Source organism: Zootermopsis nevadensis, unplaced genomic scaffold, assembly GCF_977971745.1.
Source record: "Zootermopsis nevadensis isolate Lab colony 2312 unplaced genomic scaffold, Znev_1.0 Znev_ptg000010l, whole genome shotgun sequence".
In the NCBI taxonomy this organism is placed as follows: domain Eukaryota; kingdom Metazoa; phylum Arthropoda; class Insecta; order Blattodea; family Termopsidae; genus Zootermopsis; species Zootermopsis nevadensis.
This window is the reverse complement of record NW_028259142.1, coordinates 17,000,183-17,022,464: the sequence shown is the minus strand read 5'-3', so window position 1 is coordinate 17,022,464 and position 22,282 is coordinate 17,000,183. Positions and strand designations below refer to the sequence as shown.

General features: G+C 34.1%; 1 protein-coding gene across 20 annotated transcripts in view; it reads left to right on the top strand.

The window, feature by feature from the left end:
• The window catches only part of LOC110835836 (uncharacterized), a 68,998-nt gene that overhangs the window by 4,361 nt on the left and 42,355 nt on the right, over positions 1–22,282 (top strand). For 14 of the 20 annotated variants that reach the window (XR_015534585.1, XR_015534584.1, XR_015534582.1 and 11 more), the window contains exons 3-7: positions 1,257–1,455; positions 1,755–1,931; positions 2,472–2,540; positions 2,802–3,114; positions 5,273–5,341. Coding sequence is in view for 15 of the 20 variants with exons in the window: in XM_022076466.2 (XP_021932158.1) it covers positions 1,257–1,455; positions 1,755–1,931; positions 2,472–2,540; positions 2,802–3,114; positions 5,273–5,341 (827 nt within the window). In the remaining 5 variants the exon portion in view is untranslated. Of the gene's footprint in view, positions 1–1,256; positions 1,456–1,754; positions 1,932–2,471; positions 2,541–2,801; positions 3,115–5,272; positions 5,342–8,569; positions 8,763–16,795; positions 17,094–17,986; positions 20,174–20,933; positions 21,380–22,282 lie in introns of those variants that run through there. The other 6 variants (XM_022076456.2, XM_022076463.2, XM_022076460.2 and 3 more) reach the window with 5 other exon arrangements.

Genomic DNA, 22,282 nt, shown 5'->3' with positions numbered 1-22,282 from the left:
TTAATTAAGTTTGGAAGATTTCTTAGAGGTCCCCTGAGGAATTACAGGAACATGCATATCTTTATGCTCTTTTCTTTTTTATAAATAGAATTTTTTATTAATATGTGAACATTTTTTAACATTTAAATTTATTACCCCTATCCCTTGCCATATAAATGATCATATGTGTTTACTCCATTTTCTAAAAATTTTCATTTATTAGAAACAGCAATAGTCAGTATTATACAAAATTTTATAATGAATTGATGAGGCTTTATCTGTGATCACACTTCACCATGTCTTTGGAGCTTAGGAAGGAGGCCTTAAATTCTTCTGTTATGTCTGAATGTTCTCAGCATTTTATTTTAGTATTATTTTTATTTTGTTATAAGGAAAAAGTGGGATTTTGGTTATTATCTCCATGCATTTTTCTGTTAATAACTTTTGAACTAACAGTCAGATTTTAATGAGGTTAAATGTGATTATTATACCCCCCCATCTGTGTCCTTTTTAATTTCCTGATTATAATAAATCCAAGATTGCAGCCATGAATATTTCTGAGGTGGGAACTTTTACTATTGCCACTTAATGTAAGGCCATGAAATGTATTATAGTAATTAGATCTTTGGAAAATACACAACTTTTCTTCAGAAAATTTCTTTGTCAACTGTAAAACAACAATATGAAATATGTATTTTGTTTTCTGTTTGATAACAATAACTAATGAACTGTTGGAGCTAAGCGTGTGAAATTTAAGAATAGAGGTACATCATAAACCTTCCTATCTACAAATTTTATATGAACTGTTAATGTTGTCGAACATTTATTAGTATTATAGTTAGGATATTTACAATTGAAATTGTTTAGTTAAAAATATAGTACAGAAAAGGAATCAATATTTTAATCAGAAGTACAAAAATGCTGTGACAGTTAATAAAGTATACCATCATTTAGCATGTATTTGAGCCAAGGTCTAACAATAATCTATCATAAAGGGAGCCTTTGTAAAATACATGTTGATTGACAGCAATTTCAGAGAAATAGTCACTGCCAATCATAACATTGCATGCTTTTCTGCTGACTAATGACATTATTTGAACAAAAAAAACTTCCAATTTTGCCATTGGATCAAGCATGATTTGCATGATGGAATCAGAACTACAGGCCATGACTTACAATTTTTGATACATGAATATAAAAAAGTAAAATGTTAAAATGGTTTGTTATCATGTGTCAAATACTGTGTTAATGTTAAGTATTATATTCTATTTTTACAGATTAAGGATGTCTGAAGCAGAGAGTGAACAGTTCTCACTGCGCTGGAACAATTTCCATAGTAATCTTGCATCTGGCTTCCATGCTTTATTACAAGGAGAGGACCTTGTGGATGTTACACTAGCTGCAGGAGGCCAGTTTGTTCAGGCTCACAAAATAGTACTGTCAGTTTGCAGTCCATACTTCAAAGATCTGTTTAAGGTATGTTCTAGTGTATTACTCCCACCATTCTGATTGCCCAGTGTTGCTATCAGCATCGTTAAATAAAGCAGTCAGCCTATCAATGATACTTTTTTCTCAGCATGAGGTCAGGTGCTCAACATACTTGTTAGTAATGTTGAAACTTAAGGTGTGTGTGTGTGTATAGTTGTAAACAGTTCTCCAGACTTTCATTGGTAAATTAATGGAGACCAGTCGTGACAGACTGGCCTCCTCCTCTTTTCCTCTTTAATGCATTTTTGTGAGTTTTTGTTTCTATGTTTTATCATTTTATTTTGTAGGTGAATCCTTGCAAGCATCCCATAGTGATTCTGAAAGATGTTTGCCACAAAGATCTTGTTGCTATCCTCCAGTTCATGTATCGTGGAGAAGTCAATGTACGACAAGAAGAGCTAGGAACATTCATCAAAACAGCTGAGATGTTACAAATTAAGGGACTTACCGAAGATTCTCCTAATGTACGTTCAAATATTAGCAGAACTACAAATATTGAAATCTGTTTTACATGTTTTGTTTTGCTTGTATCATAATTGTTTAGAGTAATAGAGACATAAGGTGTTGTTAAAATTGTTATATGCTCTACTTATGAGAAACTGTGAGCATTGCAGTCGAAGTCAAGTGGTTTTTGCTCCTGCTTAACACTTGGGAGGTTGCATGTTTGAATGTCAGCTCAGAGATTGGCTATCTCGAATGTGGTTTTTTGTTATTTTCCTCAGTCTCTGCTGTAAAATATTTGGGTAGTATCTTAAGATAGGCCATATTTGTTTCCTTCCACATCCCCTCTAATTCATCATTCACACTGCCATCCAACCATTTGACACAACATTATCCATGCAGTTATCCAAGTATCATTAAATAACCAAGTAATGAACTGGTCAGATGCAAGTTTCTGAGGGTGTCACTTTTTTTGAGAAAATGTAAATATCAGTAGCATTAACATATTTGCACTTTCTGGTTTTATTTAAAAACTTAGATTTAATGTATTTCTCACATTGTAGGAGGAAGAAAATGTACCAGCCCCACTGCCATGTGCTAGAATGAGATTACCACGCAGGGTATTAGAAAAGGTATGTTAGTACCTGCCATTGTATTCAGTTATATCACTTATACAATATTTCAGGTTGTCACCAGGAGTAGGTAAAGTTACGTGTAGCTGCCTAATTGCCTTCTTGTTTGCTGTGTGAATAGAAATAAATATTGATATGAACTTATCTCACAAAAATGGTGTCACCTGAAAATTTAAGTGGCCAATGTAAGCAGATCAGCATTCAATTTAAATGCAAGCTCAATAAGTTAATAGCTACAGTACTGGTATTTTTATGTTGCAGACGCCACAGTTAGTACGTGGTACACCAGAGAAGAAGCAACCCTTAGTTGATTCTGTAACCATAGAGCCTGAAGAAACCTCTACACCTCCTTATAAACGGATGAGGCCAGAAGTATCAAGTGCAGTAGTTAGTTCTCCAGTTGTAACTGAGGAATCATCTGGGATAGAATTTCTTGAAATGACAAGTCCAAAACAAGAACCAGTGGAATATGAGACTGAAATTAAAGAGGTTGAGAGGTTACAGAATAGAGACGATCCTCTGGTACAGCTGTTTGGAGGAGAGAGTAGTCAGACTCTTCAGGACTCATCACAAGGTTTGTAGTATTGACAATATGTGTACACATGACTCCAGAAGTACAACTTAAATCAACCAAATCCACTCACTAATAGGCTATAAGTATGCTTCATGTGATTATTTTTTTAATCTAGTAGAAGTTACAGTAGACAAGCCAGGAGATTGGAAATGGAACAATTTTGTGTTGTGATGCAAAGTGCAATTCATTACAAATGTGAATCTTCTATTCTTAAATTGGAACATCTGTTTTTGATGCGTTGACACACATCTCTACTGTAATATGTACATCAGTTGCCATGTTTCTTGAACCTAATGTAGCACAACTTTGATATAATGAGAATTTATAACATTAAAAGAATGCTTATTCAAGCAGGTGTTTGTATGAATACAAGTGAAATACATGACTTAACTGTTTATTAAGCATCTCACAGTAAAACAGAAAGTTAAAAAAATAATGGGGCAGTATTTATTCTTTTTTGAAATAGGTATAATGGCAGCATAACAGTAACTAATAATATTTAAACTCTGTTATTGAAAATGGTGAAGGTCAGATACAGTCCATGCCAGGTCAGATTTAGTTTTTCATAAAAGTGAGAATGATGTTTTGGGTTTTGGCCTCATGTAGACTAGTAAGTGGCTGCCACTGTTTCTCCAAAACATTGAAATTTACCTACAGGTAAGTATATGTGGCATCAAACTCAGAACAACGACATTATCAGTCCATACCATATTCCTGTTTTGATGAGCTGTGAACTTTAAAGAGTTGTACCACTTTAAGATTTGTATTCAGGTCCAAGTAAGCATTTTAATTTTGTTGCTGAATAGTGTTGAACACTCTTTAGCTTAAACAACATGATGTACAACTGTAGAACAATTTTCAACTCCTGTTCAGTAACCTAGCAATGTAACTGGTTATAGATGAACAAGATACTTTTGTGCCTACACTGAACATCATGGTCGAGTGGTTATTATTCCTGCCTCATATTTGGGAGGTCCCAGGTCAAAATCTTTGCCCAGAGACTGGGGTTTCATGTTTTCCCTCAGTTCCTCCACGAAAATGCCCAGATACTACCTTAAAATAGGCCACAACTGCTTTTTTCCATATCCTTTCCATTTTAGTCTCATTTGATGCTAAATAGTGTGAGCTACTGAAAAAGTGTTGTTAAATAAACTATAAATACATATATTTTTTCCTACAGAAGCTAATAAAAAACTGTTTGTCACGTGTGTTGTGGTTTTTTGTGCTTGTGAACTTTGGGATTGTGGTAGAGGTATCAGTGTTTGCATCTCTGATATCCATGGGCATTGAAGCCAATATAATTATCCTAATTTCTTCTGAATATTGGTGTGAGTTTTTCATATATGCATGAAAAATTCATATTTATATCTGAGTGGAACTGACAAACTTATTGTCTTTCTGAACATTTTTAAGCCTCTGGCACAAGATGTCTGGGAATTTGAATGGCATTTAAACAGTGTCAGTATGTGTAAGTGCTAATGAATGTTCTTGTCATTGCTCACCTAATATAGGTTTGTGTGTATGTATCATCATAACCATCTTTGACACTTCTGCCATGTTGGGTTTCTATAAGAAGAAGCCTCTGTTCTTCTATGTGCTCCTCTCATTTATATGCTACCCTTTTCCTTCCCTTTTGTATATATTTCATATGGTCTTCATTGTGGTTATTGTAACATCTTTATTTTTTGCCCTATAAAAGGACTTCTATTATCACTGTATCCTTGTTTCAACAACTTTTCTATTAAGATTTGAGGTTTTCACAGCGGTGAGTATGAAGATTTCTGTCTTCTGGGTTGTTGCGCTGTGTAGTCTGGTCGATGTTAACCAACGTTTCAGAGGTCATACTGCCTCCGTCATCAGGGCATTGACGGAGGCAGTATGACCTCTGAAACGTTGGTTAACATCGACCAGACTACACAGCGCAACAACCCAGAAGACAGAAATCTTCAACTTTTCTATTAGTTTTTCTGTCTCCAGATTTTGTGTAATTTCTTGGTTTTGGATTTTATTACATTTTTATTTCTAATTATATATATATATATATATATATATATATATATATACATATATACACACACACATATATATACACACACACACACACGTGTGTGTGTGTGTGTGTCATAGTGTCATAGTTCATTGCTGGATGTGTTTACAGGTTCTTCAATATTTGCCAGCATCCCTAGTGCATCACAAGACTCTGGGCTTCCACAAGACAGCGGCCAAGGTAGGAGATTTGTTTGTTTTTACTTTCAAAACACACAGACTGCTGCTTTTCCTGAAGGTTGTTATTAGGATTATAGTCTTGTATGTTCATAGGAGCTTGGTTAACCTAATTCCCTCACTCTTAACTGTTGTTATCCTCTTTTATAATTAGTTTGTATGTCATGAACAAACAAGCTGTTCTTTACACTTCAACTAGTTGGCCCCATTTTAACTTCCCAGTTAATAATTTCAGTTATGACTGCATCAGAGGTGAAATTATCAAAAGTGGATGTGTAGGTTTACTTTCATGTACAGTTTCAGTGTCTGGGTTTTATAAATCTTTAATTATATGAACTAATAGCATCCAGGTCTTCTACTACCATTTTGACATGCAGAAGTTATGACTGCATTCTGAAATTATGCTTTCCTGCAGTGTGTGTGAAAGACTACTAAGGTTGACTTAACTCAACTTTGATAATTGAATCTGAATATCTCTGATAATTTATAAGCTACCTAAATTGTCACTAAACTGGAATGGACTTGGTGTGCTGTACCTGAGGTTTGCTTTGTGGTTCATATGACAACTGCAAAGTCATGCTTAGAAGTTGGGTTTTCTCATTACAAGGTTGGACCTGGTACTTCCACAGAACTTACAAAGAACAGAAGGTAGTTATATATTCCATTTCAGGTATAAGAGTACAGTCTCTCAGTATTTATACTACTTCAGCAAGAATAATTTAAGAAATAGGTGTACTTAATTGAATGATTCATATTTATTTATATTACAAATTCATTTTGGAAGACTTGTAGGCCAGTGGCATTGCTGTTTCCTTGTACTAAACTATTTGGGCAAAAAATTTTCAGTGTAGCTGCTGAAGAACAGTGTGTTGATGGAAACTGCATGGAAGACCTTGTTGGTTCCACCAGATTTGATATGTGGCTCCTATTACAGAAATGTTTTAAGCTGTTGCTTTTCTCTTTGTGAAATTTTGGATATTATATGGCAACATATATTGAATATTTGCTTGAGAGTCAAGGGAAGAACTCGGAGAATAGGATGTAATTGTTGGCTTGGTATTTTGGGTTGTCACACTGAGAGAAGAACGTGCATAGATTGGGCATGTTTGAGAACAAAGTGCTAAAGAAAATATTTGACCAAAGGGAGATGAAAAGAGAAAAAATCTGGACAAAATTACTTTGTACTCTATTTGATATTATTATGGTAATCACATACAGAAAGAATAGGTAGATGGAACATATGGTATATTTGGAGATAAATGGAAACTTAATACAAAATTTTGGCCAGAAAATGTTACAGGAAAAGGCTAGGTGAGTCATAATGTAAATAAATCTGCAGCAAATTGATCTCTCAGAAGTTGGGGTTTAATGGTAGGCTTATGTGAAAAAGAACTCTTGGGTTTGACTTTCTCTAATAATTTCCTTCTTCCAGGCTTACCGTTTTATGATGTATCACTTTTAATTATTTGCTGTCATTAAAATTTCCAGAGAACTTTTACTGCATTGGGCAACACGGAAGGGGTCAGCCATCTGTGTGTTTTGATAATATTTTAGTGGAGACAGGCAGAAGACATGCTTTGTAGATTACTTCTGATTAAGAATGCCATAGTTCTTTGTTGAAGTGATCAACATGGTAATGATGTGTTCTAGTCTTTATGATGTACAAATATTATATATTTTTGCCATAGATTTCCACAGTGATGCATGTAATATTTCCATATTAAAATATAAAACACTGTGTTGTGAAATTACCATAGGGAAATAACAGTGCTGTCATTAGATTTGAAGTTCTGTTTTGTATTCAATATTTGGACAGGTTTGTGTTCCTACTGTAAGTTTCAGATATACACACAAATTCTGTTATTCTTTACCTGATTTCTGTAGCACCAGATGTGGTCAAGTGATAGTATTTCTGCATCAAGTATGTGAGGGCTCAGATTTGATTCTCAGCTCAGGGACTGGCTTCTAAGGTTTTTCTGTAACTTTTCTAAGCCCTTTCAGAAATGTTGTGAGATTACCTTAAAATAGGCCATGACCACATCCTTCCCACTTCATTCACAAGCATTTCCTCATCAGTGTTATTCCCTATGCAGTTAAGAAAATGTTAAAAAAATTAAATAAGCCAGACTTTGGTAGAGCACTCATTTTCTTTTCAGTCTGATATTTTGCCATTGGGCCATTAATGAAAGATGAATTTTTTTCAAAGGAGTTTTCAAATGATTGTAGAAAAATTTAATTGTATGTATAGCTTCTGAAATTATCTGTGGTCACAGACAAGTGTGGAAACGTGTACTGTAATTTGTATGTGACTTTATACACACACACACACACACACACTTCACTTTTAAGGATTATTCTGTACATTAAAGTTGAATCTTATTCAACATTGCCCATCCCTGAAAGTCTAAACTAACAATGCATTAAACTCCAGCCACGAAAAGTTTTCAAGATTTTACATTGTGAATGATTAACAGAACACTTTCATACCATGCTGTTTCTGGTATTGGAATAACAGTCTTGTAATAAATACAACATTGTAGCAAGTGTTTTATCTGTCTCCACTATTGATTTTAGGCAGTAGTGATTGATTGTGTTTTGTAGTATTGAGAATAGTGTGTTGATTCTAGTGAGTTTATTCCAGTTGTCCATTTATCAAGTAGCTGGAAATTTCTCATGTCTACCCCCTCTCCCATATTAGCAGCATGTATCCCAATATTATGTAATTACATTACATTTTAACTCAAGATTTGAAGCTAATATATAGTAGGAACTGTTATTACATGCTTTGAGCATGACTTGTAAACAGTCTTTCAGAGTGGATGATATTAAAATGTTATCTGAATACGAATGTATTGCACCAGTTTGAAATTTATTGCAGGAAGAATCAGCAGAATTAGAGACATGTTTCAGTTTTATTTGCAGATGCAGTGGTGTGTGTAAATTATAATTAATGCATCTGTAGAGTACCAAAAGCATCCTTCTTTTGCATAAATGAGAGTTAATCTACATCTTACATTTGCATACTAATATGATTGTGAAGTTGTATAAATTAAGTGAATTGTGTAGTCAGTATTTAACAGAGAAATGTATTGTAACAGTAAGTGGCCATAGGGTAGCCTTAAATGGTGAAATGTATACAGAAATTTAGAATCAGGTCATAGAAACTAAACATTAAATGTTAATTGTAGTCTTCTAGGTTATGAAACTGTTTAGTCTTGTATTTCTTTACCAGCATTTCAGGAGAACACATCCCTTCCATCTTCAGGTGATCCTCATGTCTTAGTAAACCTCTGTGGGAAGGTAACACTACACAGATTTAACTTCTACATGAAGGTGGAGGTTATGTTTTCCTTCAAAATGTTGGTAGCCACCCATGAGAATATGTGGCATCACAACCCAGAAGACCACAATTGATATGTTCACTGCTGTGAGAGCCTCAAATTTCAGATTAATTATGGAAAACCTTGTGTTGATGAATATTAAATGATCATTTTTGTTTTTCTCTTTCTGAAAGACTAAGCTTTGAGTCCTGTGCTTAGAATAATAAGTAAAGAAACTTTGTTGTAATTAATGGATAGCATTAGTATGTCGGTAAGTCAAAAAGTATCTTCTGTGTCATTAAAATTCACAAAATACACAACTCACAATTGCATACTTTTCAACATAGTCCCCATTCTTTTCACTGCAGTTTATCCAGTGTTGCACAGAGAAAAATGTTTTAGCCATGCAACAAGCTTCACATGTATTTCCTCTTTCTTTTAATTGTCGCTGGCAAAACAACAGCCTCTAGAAGTATACTTGAGGGGTCCAGACAAATGATAGCCGGACAGGGCAAAGTCATTGTTGTATGGTGGATATTCTGGGACCTTATATAGTGCAGCTGCTCAAGTGTGGGCAGCACAATTCTTGGTGGTTCTGTGTTGGGGTTTATAACACTCTTTTTTCTGTAAAAGAGGGATGCTGGAATAAATCATATTTTTGCAAGTGTGTGTTCTCACCACAATTGCATGTTTCATAATCTATTAAATATTTTAATAAACCATTGTCACATCAGGCTCAAATCTCCAATGTAGTTGCTTATGTCCCTATTAAATTGATGAATCTTATTGATAAAAGTACAATTTATTGTGCCACCACACAGCACATAAGGCCCTGAAAGATACAGTTTATGTTCCCATTATGGTACATTGGCCTGATAAAGGTATATTTTGATACTCTTTTCACATTGAAATATGTTGGTTGCCTGTGGTCTGTTAGGATAGCTACCTGTCTGAGTTTTGTCAAGCCTGCCCAGAATTTTTAAAATTGTATGTTTGTTTTTAAAGTGACCAGACACTTTAAAAAAATATCACTTCTGTTTTGTAACCTGCTGTGTAGCATTGAAAATGCTGACAGTGCAATGGTTTGTGTGAATTGTTCTGATAAATTATTTTGTGAATATGACAGAAATGGAGGTGGGTAGAATTAATTTTATTGGGTTAATGGAGAGAGGAGTGGTTAGAAGTAATCCATATTCCGTCATTTTTGTAACGTTCCTACTACAATTTCTGTAGACTGTACCTCTATCTATAGCTAAAGTCTTGGATTGCCTTGAATGCTATGATGTAGTTTGTAGGTGCAGGGATAAATTTACCTTTACCATTTCTTAAGTCAGAACAGCCAGTCAGTAAAGCAACAGGCTACAGGTTGAATGACTGGGATTAAATTTCTGGCAAGGGCATAAATGTCTCTCTTCACAACCATGTCCAAACCAGCCAAGGCTAACACGTTTGGTATTAGGAGCACTTTCCAAAATGATAAAAACAGCTGAAGTGTGAAGTTGATCACTCAACTCCTACAAATAGTGTTGAGATCTAGAATATTTTAATCTTTGCTTTTGTACCCCCACCGTCTTCTTGCTATGGTGTTTAGGCATAGGGACGTTATATATGACTATGCCAATATTTCCCATGCATATTTTACACGCTATAACTGATGTCCATACACACATTTAACTTCTAGCATCTGTGTGTCATTTCTTGTGCATAATCCAGCTGTGTTACTCTGTCATACTGCTAAACCATGAAGTTCGGAGTTAAAGGTTGGCCAGCAGCCCCATTTGTATAAATCTGCAGCATTTTGTTTATTCTGCTGTTTTTGTCTCTTGGTGGGATTTGCTTTAAAGCATACCTTGTTGTTTAGGTTATGTAACATGTTGATGGACTGTATAACATATTCAAATTGTCATTACAACATGCATCTGCAGTTTAGACTTGCTAGTGACTTCTGCTATCTGGCATTTGCAAATTGTTGAAAGTGTTCTGTATTACATTATAAATCTTCTTACTGGAGTCACTGATGTCATAAGTGGATATAATGGGTATTGTGGGAGCATAAAATGTCTGGAGCAGGTCAGCTTTACAGTCAAAACAAAGGTTTGTTTTAGTGGGGTAGACAATTTTACAGTTGCCTGTTATATCTAAAACTAGGAAGCTGTGATGCTGATTTCATCATTCAAGCCAAACAGGTAAGTTGGATTTTAGGTTTTCTTGGCAGTGAATCTGCAGATGGCTGTCTTTTGGGTTGTAGCACCATGTAGTCTGGCATGAGTTTACCAACATTTCAGAGGTTCCTGCTACCTCCATTTTCAGTGTGGCATTGTTCAACTTCTACTATACTACATGGTGCTACAACCCAGAAGACAACCATCTTCAAACAGGTAAGTTGTTTGTTGTATTTACACATATGGTTACTGATTAGTTGGGTCATTGTGAATTGATTTTTGCTGCTGTTTCCTAACCCATATCTTAATTGTTGTACCAGGACTTTAAAAAGTCTCTTAAATTATTAAATATTAGCATTAAACCTTTATAAACTTTAATATGAAAGTGTGTTTAAGTTTTTGTAAAGTGTATACCGCTACGAAAATGCTGACATCTGAAAACAAATATTAACATCCTTATGACTATCAGTAGCAAAAATTGAAACGTTAGTATTCTCTAATAATTAACCCTTTCGTTGAAATTGTTTCACAAAATATTTTTGTTCTCAAGTCAAAGGCTCATAGTATGTAGTAACATGTCCTAGAAATAATTTTCTCCAGAGGAATAGTTTGGTGTCACTGTTAAATGTTGCCATCATTCTTTACCTTAGTCAACCAGTTCATGCAGCTACCTAGAAAATCACCATATTTGCCCGAATATAATGAACACCCTTTTTCTTCAGATGCTTTCAAAACATTGACTGTGCATTGTATCCACACACAACCAGTTCTGTTGGGTATTTTAATAGAAAATACCACCAAAAATTTGGTTTAATTGGAATGTATAGCTCTTTTTAATGGGGTATTTGGAGGGAGACAGCATTGAATTTGTGCACTTGCATTTCTGTGAGGTATTTTACTAAAAGGTACTACCAAATAATTTAAATATTTAGTAAATTTTTCAGGACATATTTGGAGGATAAAAGTGTATATAATATTTGATTAATACAGTCTGAAATTTTCCTTATAAGAGCTTTCAATTTATGTTGTTCATAACAATCAAGCTTCTGCATCGATCTTTTGTCTTCCACAGCTATTTATGAGTTTCCTGTCTTATTCTTCATTCCTTCTGTTTGACATCTTTCAAGGCATATTGTCCTCATCATGATCTGACATCTTCCTTCTACTTTTATGTTGAAAATCTTTTGGAATTCTCTCTTTATTCAGTCATAAAACATGTTGATATAATCTCTCTTTGTTATTTGTTAGTTTACCTTCCAAGGTGTTTGCTTTTATGTTGATGTTGGTCTTGTGGGTTGCAGTGTCACATGGACTTGCAGGTAGATACCAATGTTTTAGAAGAACATTCTGCTTCCATCTTCAGGACTGAGGAGTATATTACCTCTATCTTCAGGGCTTTAGATGGAAGCAGTATATTCCTTAGAAAAGTTGGTGTCTACCTACAAGTTCACACAGTGTTACAACACAGAAGACCAACATTGATATCTTCCCTGTGATGACAACATCAGATCTCATATGTTTAGTTTTTGTACTCAGTTTTTTAATGGCATAACAGTAGTAATAAGTATTGTGAACTGTTTTAGGATTGTGCTGGTTTAACACATATGTGGTAATTTCTTAGTTATTTCACTGAAAGGGTTAATTTTAGCTATTATGTATGAATTATATTATATAGACAGTGTGAACTTATGTTGATAAACATATCTATCACAAGCTGCATGTTCACCTGACTGTAAAAAAATTAAAGAGTAACAAGAAATTAAATTACCTTCCTGTTCAGAAAGTGCATAATTAATTAACTTTCATTTCATTGTCCGAAATGGAAGTACGTTCCTCTTACACCACTGTCCCCTAATGCCATACTTTCTCAAGTATGACTCACTTTTCTTTCTTCAATTTAATCTTTCAAAATTGAATTGTATGTTTATGTCTATTACCCCAGTTTTTGAAAGTTTAAATTAAAGGAAAAAGTGCAATATATATGAAGATACTATAATGTATATTTTGTGTTATTAGAGGCTGAATAAAGTGTGAAATTGTGTACAAGGACCTCAAGTTATGGCTTTATCACAGTATTCCATATTTTAAACTTAATTACAATGTATTTGCTTTGTATATAGAGTTTTGTATAAATTACATGCTACACTTCTTGTGGAAGAGACTGATGGTATGGATGAGGAAAAATATGTTTTCAAAATGAAGTTTGTTTGTCAAAAGAAAAAAACCAACAGCATAGTGAGGTGTCTAAGCAGATTAGATTATTTTATCTGGAAAAAATATGTACAAGACATGCTGGCAGGTGGTGTGTTTAATGTTATTGCAAATAAATCAGATGTTCAAGAAAATAAGAAGAGAGATTTTGTTTTTATATTTAAATCGTTTATGCGCAAAACATCTCTAGAAGCACTGCAATGTTTATTGCATGTGAGAGCATTACTAGAAGATCTAAAAGCAGAAGCCTATTCAAGCTGGACACTTTTTAAATGTATCATCACTGAGTTGTCACCTCTTAACTTACCTGGTATGTATATTTAAATATTTTAGTCATAGATCTAGTGTTGACTTGTGGATTAGGAATCTCTTGTAAGAATCAAGGCATATGCCTTCCATTGCAATGGACATCACAGGTTGTAAAATACTATTCTGCTTTATGCCGCTTTTGGAACATGAAAAATGGTATAATTTGTATGTTCTTAATTGAATTTTGACAAATGTTGATGTTTCAGATAATTCAGAATCTTTGTAGGATTCAGAATGATAGCTCCCATTAATTTAGATATTTGCTATATATATCTTGAACAGCCCATGTTTATTTAAGTTCGTTTAGTTTAATGGCTGTCTGCAGTTGTTGAACATTGCTGTAGGAATATGAAATATTAATACAGGGTTATTTATAATTCCCTGACACATTAAAAAAATCGCTTGACTTGAATGGTGCAATGGATGGTAACATGGGACATGCCAATAGAAAAAGAAACTCCAAGTTTATTTTATATACCTCATAAATGCTCTGCGTGTTCGCCCTTTGTGATGCGGCAGACGTCAAGCCAATACTCCATTTCCGCCCACCTGCTGCAGCATGTCACGATCGATTTGTGAGATGGCAGCGATGATTCGTTTTCACAATTCAGGCAGATCCTGTTGCAGAGGCGGTACAAAGACCTGGTCCTTAACGTACCCCCATATGAAGAAATCACATGGCGTCAGGTCAGGTGTTTAGGATGGCCAACAAAGCAGGGCATGGGTATTGAGCATTTATAAGGTATGTAAAATAAACTTGGAGAGTTTCTCTTTCTATCAGCATGTCCTATGTTACCAACCATTGCACCATTGAAGTCTAGCGATATTTTGTAATGTGCCAGGGAATTATGAATAACCCTGTATTAATGGGTAATTAACTCTGTAGGTATGTGTTTGCCAACAGAAACCAGGATGGAAATGAAACTATTTTTTTTGAGATGCTGATGAATGTGCTCTATTTTTCTTGTTATTTTAGGGGTTGATGTAGCAATAACATGGAAGGAGTTAGTTTGTAAATGTGAAGAGAGAAATTAATTTTTTAGATGACACATGACTGTTTAAAACACATAAACTGATTATTAAATTATGCATGTCATTTATCAGTATTTGTCTGCAATCGTACACACCAAGCAATGCATTTTAGTATTGTGAACACTAAAGATGAAATTTGTTATCATGTCTCCATGTGTTTGAGTTCTGTTTATATAGAACAACAGTAAACCTATTCAATTAAAAAGAAAAAGAGGTGTATAATTGAGCTCATTGCAGTACAAAAGTTTTTCAAAATAAAAATTTATAAATTTCTTGAAACAGGTCTCTTAAAGTGAAAGTTCTCAGGGACAATTCTAATCCTATCACATTGTTTGAAGAGTAAATTGATTCCACACTTTTTTGCCTTGAGGAGTGAGTTTGATACAGTTATGTGGCTTAAAGAAATCTACATGAAGTTATAAAATTGATGGTGTTTGTAGGGAGTATTTTATAATGTTTATGCTGACAACTTTTCTGTCTTGGAAGACCTGCCATTTCTCCTAAATTGCTAGTTGCAGAGAAGTGAGATTTGGTGTAAAGAAGCTTCAGATCTACATATCTGCTGGGAGTTTTGTGCTGTGTTTCTCTTATTATTCCTGTCCATCTATTTCTCACTTCATACACTTCAATTTCTTCCCACGGTGTTGCTCTGTGTGACATCTTTCCTAACCAGTTGTTCCCCTCTTGATACCTGTGCTGCATTTATGGAATGAATTTATAGCAATTAAAAATATTATTATGTTTTGAATAAATTTTATTGATATTCTCTGTGAGTATCTAGATTTGAATTTAAGCCAACTGGAAATATTTTATTTCTTTTTAACAATTTCATTATTTATATACATTCATACACCTTGAGATGTGCTGGAGAATGAAGACAACCTTGTGGTTAGTGGACAACAGAGCCCAGACACATTCTTTGTTGTCCGGTCATAGCCTTTTATATTTGTAATGATTTTTTCAAGATCAACACTGGAATGATGATTTAGCAGATGAGTACCAATGTATATTGAGAAACAGTGTAAGTAATAATATAAAACTTACTGACTACTGAAGCTTAGTTGTGATTGGTATATTAAAGATACACAACAATTTATGCACATTGTTGATGAATCCACTAATTTTATTGGTTGTAGTTAACTATTGTTAAGAACAGTTGTGTATTATTATCATCTTCACTTGATGGGCTGGGCATCTGTGCTTGTTCTCTCTTAAGCTAGTTCTCCCTTTCAGCTTATATTGATTTAGGCAGCTGTGTTTCATTCATTCTTGATAAGTAATTACCCATTTTAGCTCATATTCAACCAATTTATATCTTATTAAAAATATGTAATTATTTTATATTTTCATGTCTAATTTTGTAGTCTTATACATTTTTCAAAGCTCATAAAAATTTTATTTCTGCAGATTGTATTTTGGAATGTTCTGCCTTTCCTACTACTCATGTACCATAGAATCAGGTCAGCCATTGCCTTGCTAAATGTTATCAGTATTTAATTTCTTGATCTTCCCCCCCCCCCCCCCCCCCATTAATGCCTGTTAAGGGACTGTATATTTTGAAATCCAAACAGCTTGTGAGACATTACTCACTAAATAAATGAAATGTGATGTTTATTTCAGTGACAATTATGGATCTCTTGGGATAATTCCTTTTGAAAGTCATCTTCATTTTTTGTTTTGAAATGTCAAAATTATGTAGGCTGAATATCTTATTTAGTTGTGTGTGTGTTTTAATGAAGTGAATTATTAGTTCAAAGGAATTTATTTTTCATAGATCATTGTTTATATTCAGATGGAAACTGATAAAACTGTTTTGGACACACAAATCGTGTTATGTGGTAATTTAGTTGTGCTAACATATTGAAATATTGTGGTGGCATTGATAGTAAAACTGACAGAACTTTGTCCTGTGAAGTGGTTGGAGTAAGTTTGGTTCCCTAAGGAAATGTCATAATAGATAATCTCAGAGATGATAAAGTTTGAAATTGTGTTATGGAATATGAAGCAAATAAAAGTTTTTCAAACAATTTCTCTTGTAGCATACCAGAAATGAAACTCTTTCAGTTATGTGTATATTATTTTTATTAACAATCACTTATAACAGATTTTTTAAATGTATAAATGTAGTAATTAAACCATATGAGGAGAATATTCTGCTGCAAGCATCATACATCATTCTAGATGAATTGTGGAAGACTGGATAACTGCTTGAAACTTGAAGAAGAAAGTTGCATAGCTGCAGTCATTGCTTCCCTGGTAGTATAGTTTTTACACTACTGTTGAATTTAAGCAAAACCAGAAGAACCCTCTCTTTTTGAATTCTTTGTTCTTTGTCTTTGTTATGATTTTTAATCATCTTATATTCACCATATTATAAATTACTGTTTTACATTAAACCCTGATATGGGCACTTGTTATTTGTAGGTGTCCTTCAGTTTATCAAGAGTTCTAAAGGCAGACTGCTGCTCACCCACAAAGGATATATTTATAGAATGAATCGGCAAGTTGGAAATAAGAGGTTTTGGATTTGCTCAGAATATAAGAAAGATGGTTGTCGTGGGCGTTGTGTGACATTGGGTGACAAGATGTCAAGGGATGCAAGCCTCCATGATCACAGCCCTCGAGAGGATAAAATCAGAGAGAAGCTTGAAATGGCACAGTTCTGGACAAATGTGACTGAATGCCGCTTATAGCTTTTATCATTTAGTGCAACATGACAGAGGCAAGTGTTATACAAATTGATGTTGAGTTTGATCATAAAAACTTCTTGTTCTTTTCTCAGTGTCAGTATATCTGCTAGCAGAGTCTTGTTTACCACTTTATAAAGACAAATAAATTAGGCCTATTTTTCTTGTGATGGTTTGTTTTAAATTTCATCCTTAGTTACTATATTTGCCTGAATATAATTTGTACTTCTTCCCTCTGAATACTATGGAAATGTTGACTGCAAATTATATTATCTATCACACATTGAGTAGAAGCTACTTGTAAATATCTGATTATTGAAAGTGTTTTATATATAATGATGTGGCAAGTACTAATTTTTGACTTTTATTCTGTAATGTAACAGTATGTATGTAGTAGACAGTGAAGAATGTATAGATGTAATTTTGTGAGGCAGTTTTAAATCACTTTAAATTCTGAATACTTGGTTGTCATACCATTTGTTGCTTTCAGCCACATTTTGAGGAAGCAGTTTTATCAACCACCTAAATGTGAACCTATAGTGTAGGTTGCAATGTATTCAGTGCATGGGTCACAATGGAAAATACAAAGCTCATTGTTGACCAGTCTGAAGTTTTGAAATCTGGTATTGTAAACTGTGGTTATATTATGTGTAATCAATGTTTTGCTGAATTAATATAACAAAACAGCTTTTTAAAAATTAAAAAGCATATTACATACATTTTTAAAGTAATTTATTTCAGTTTATGTATTATCCCACAGGGCCCAAAATCCCTCAACAGCATTGCCATGGCAACAGTTATAACCACACACACACAATGATGAATATTATCCCTTTACATCAAATGATCACCAGTCAACCAAGCTACCATCACATGCTTATTATATAGATCAGTTGACTACATAGCAACCTTCCCTGTTCTATTGTAGGTAATCTGCAACTCATCAAGAGTTCTAGAGGCAGGTATCAACTAGTCCACAATGGCTTTATATATAACACGGATCGGCAGTCAGGGAGAAGGATATTCTGGCGATGCTCAGAATACCAGAAGATTGGCTGCCGTGGACGTGTTGTTACAGTGGATGATCAACTTACAGTGAAGTGTTCAACACACAATCATGAATCACAAGATGAGAAAATTAGGGAAAAGACAGCGATGGCTGAAATTATGGAACAGGCATATCTGGCCAAGCAGTTACATAATCAAACATTAGTAAATCAGCGGTAATTTTGAATAAATCCTGCACCTCATGACAAATGATGGTTCAGTTAAAATTAGTTCATTAAGTAACAAGGATATTTAACATTTCACAAAGTGTATTATTGCAATAAAGGATTTTTATTTCTTTGCTTCAAAATAATAACTTTTACTGTGTTCATACTGTTATCCTTGTGAGTGGATTTGTTTGAATTTATCAGTCTAAAACCAAAAGTGTATCGGTATTCTACTGAATGTTGCCATTGCAGTGTGCATTGTTTTCTTTACCACCAGAACACAAAACTACCTCTCTCTATCTCCCCCCCTCCTCCCTATCTTTTTTTACAATTCATAGAAAACCTATGTATCATGATGTTTCATTATGTGCATTTAACAATGCATAGCAGTGCATATGTCTCTGTATGTCCTGTTTTATGTTGGATGATGGCATTAGTGACTTCTAACCCATATGAGAATCCTTTTGCATCTTACATGCCTCTTGACAGTCCAAGCAGTGGTTTCAGTCGGTGTTTTGATGCTATGTAGACTCACAGGTAAAAAACAATATTTTGGAGCTGATGGATGCATAATGTTTTTCCAAAACTTTGGTACCCACCAAGAAGTCTGTGTGATGTCACAGTGTTGAAGAACCACATACTTGAATGTTTTTTAGTTTTTGTTATAGATTACTTTATGTTCATGTATACAGAATTATGGTTTTTAAGTTTTTCTACAGTCATTGTTCATAATTTATTATAAATTATGAAAGTATATGATATGTGTTTGTGCAAACCTGCAGGCAGTTTTGCACAAGCACAAGACCTCTGTTGCTAGGTTAAACCATTCCTGCAGGAGAAGCATGTAACAAATTGGTAAACTAGGCATACAAGTTATAAAAGATCTGATACAAATGCAAGAGTGTATTCTACACACCAAAACAGTAAACATTTTATACAATAGGGATCCAGAATAGCTTCTTACCCATGTTACAGTCCTCTTTTACTTTTCAAAACTTCTGGCATAGTGTCCCAGTTTCATTGCTTTGTCAGTAAGCTGCGGTCATCAGACAGAACACTAATAATAAAGAGAAAGAGAGAGGCATGATGTCAAAATCACGTGACACATTCAATTAAGCTTTTGGCCATACACTTCAGCATCAGCACTACCAGTAACTTAGTTTATAACAATCAAATTCTACGTCTCTGCCTTTTACATTTCATTTCCTTTATTAATTATATCCAGTTGAAATGTTTAAATATCTGATAATAAACATTGTAAATGTATCAGTGTTGAAAATCAGTTTATGCTGAGTGATTTGTGAGAATGAATGAATGTTCCAGGAAGTGGTGGACATGCTTTTATTTTGTTGTTGTGCAAATTGTAAGGTGGACAGTAGCTTACTGAGGACATTTTGAGAACTTATGAAATTTTCACTCACGACAGAGCAGTTTACATTGCTTTGGTCATTGTCCAGAGAAGACTTTATAAATATGTTGATTCCTAACAATAATGTAAAGGTGTACTTCACTAGAGTGTACATATATGTTCCTTGCAAATTTGCATTACTTTATGATTGTAATTGTCATGTATTGTTGATAAACATGTATTTTTTATTATTTTTTGTCCATCGTATGCTGAACTCTTGTGACAGAAATTAGTAAAATGTGTAAAACAGTACAATATGAAATTTTGTTATTGAGAAAGTAATTAAGAAATAGAGGAATGTATTATTTTACTTGCATTTCATTGAATATATAGCATATTTAAAATTGTTCAAATAAAAATTGTAGATTATAACGTGATACATCATATGATGTACAAGTTTTTGTAACATGTGGGTTTTTAAAGAAAGTGTGTGAGCATTTATTTCAGTTTTATGTAAATGTATATGGGCTAAAATGAAACACAGTTGAATTCGCTTGACAGCTTTTAATGTACACCCATTACCTATAATCACAGTACATTCAGTAATTTTGGAGAAATATATGTAGACAATAGATGCGGTCTGTAGCATAAAATATACATTTTGATCATTATCCCTTAAAGGAAGAAATGGAAGGATAATGTTGTAATGGGTGTTGGCAAAATAAGTGTCACTACAATGAACTGCTTGGAGTTGGGTCTGACGGTGTGCTCTTTTGAACATGAATGAACCCCTTCATTTTAATGAAAATATATGTGACATAGGCTGTGCATTGGCCAGTATTCTCCCCATTGTGAGTATTTAGACAATTATATATTTTATCTACACACACTTCAGTACAATGGTTTCACATTTAATGTGGAAATGGATAAGACCATGACTGTCCTGTGTTATGGTCAGCCTAAACTACACCAGTAAATTGACTGATGGGGAAGATAGATATTACAGTATACTGTACCCTTGTGGGATTGTTCCTTCCATAAGTCAAAGGGTTAGGAATATCTACTATGGAGTAGGTAGATTGTAAGGTAGCCCAATCTCATAATCCTTTACTTATTTCTTTGCAGTCTGTTTATGCAAACATGGGAGACAATCAGATTGACAGTCTCAGTTCTTGCAAAAATATGATTAATATTAATGCAAATTGGTTAACACTGAACAAATTAAATATAAAAGCTGAAGGCAATCTTTTATCATGATTTCAGCTGTATGGGCAATGTGGACAACTTTTGTTATCACTTTTCTATACTTATAGGTGTGTTGCAGTTCATGATGACCAGACGTGGTAGACTACAGCTGTTGCATGGAGGCTACCTTTTCTACATGGAACGTTCAAATGGCAATAAGGTCATGTGGAAGTGCAAAATGTATCATAAGACAAAATGTGCAGGTCGTTGTCATACTATCAACAAACGTGTCACTTGGAGTTCACAGATACATAATCATGCCCCTGACCCTCTCTATTCTTCTGGAACTATCCAAATTGCAGATGTTAAAATGGACAAAGCCTGGTAAGACAAATGGAAGGTAGATGGAATGAGATTGAGCATTTATGAGAAGAATCTGCTCGTGTATTCAGAAAAAGAAGAAGTCTGAATTTTGTTATGTATATTACGCCTGAAAATGCATGTTATTGTTCAGTTATAAACTGTTATTCTATCTGCTTTTCAGAAAACTAAAATGAAAGTTTTTATACAATAACTTTACCATTTAGTTTGTATGGGTGTGGAACATGGAGATTAAGCCTTGTCCTGTTGCAGATGTTATGAACCCATGTGTTCTCCTTGGCCTCCTCCCACATACCATAACACATGTACAACCCAGCTCTGCTCACTTATTTTCTGAAGATTGAGACAGCAAGTTCCTCTGAAGCATTGGTAGCCATCTATAAGACTACCCAATCTAAAATCACAAATGGCCACAATCTAATTTTTCCCCATGGTATATCCCTTAAATATCTTTATTTATTTTTCTTTTTTCTTTATGTTTTCCCACTTTCGTGTGTGTGTTTCTAGATGTGGTAAGTGAAACATCTCCACACTTTTTTATTTTAAACAAACATTTATAACTTTCCATTGATTGAATTTGCGATTTGCCATGAAAATGTGCAAACAAAATATAGTATTTTAACTTAAGGAAGTCTCAGCATTGAGGGGATTAAAGGTATGTGCTTACAGATGTGCATTTCTTGTGGCAGTGAAGGTGTCATTGATGGTTTTCTGGATTGTAATGCTATGGGCTCTTGAGAGAACCATATTGTCACTATCTATAGGACTTATATGCTGAAGATAGAGAGAGCATATTTCTCCAAAACAGTAGCATCTACCTACAAGTCCACTCAGCATTACAACCAAGAAGACTAACATCGATATTTATACTTACAGCTTGCATAGGCATTGAATTTCAACAAATTTATCAAAAATGCCCCATCATTCAGAAACTATGCACATATTATAAAATGTATATATTTCATTAAGGTATATAACTTTTATTTCAAGCAATTTTAATCTGGTATATATTTTTAATAAGAGAGCAGCTTGAAGTTAAATCATCTTTTTTTATCTAAATATTCCATGGATTTGAGTGGACAGCTTTGTGCTTTGG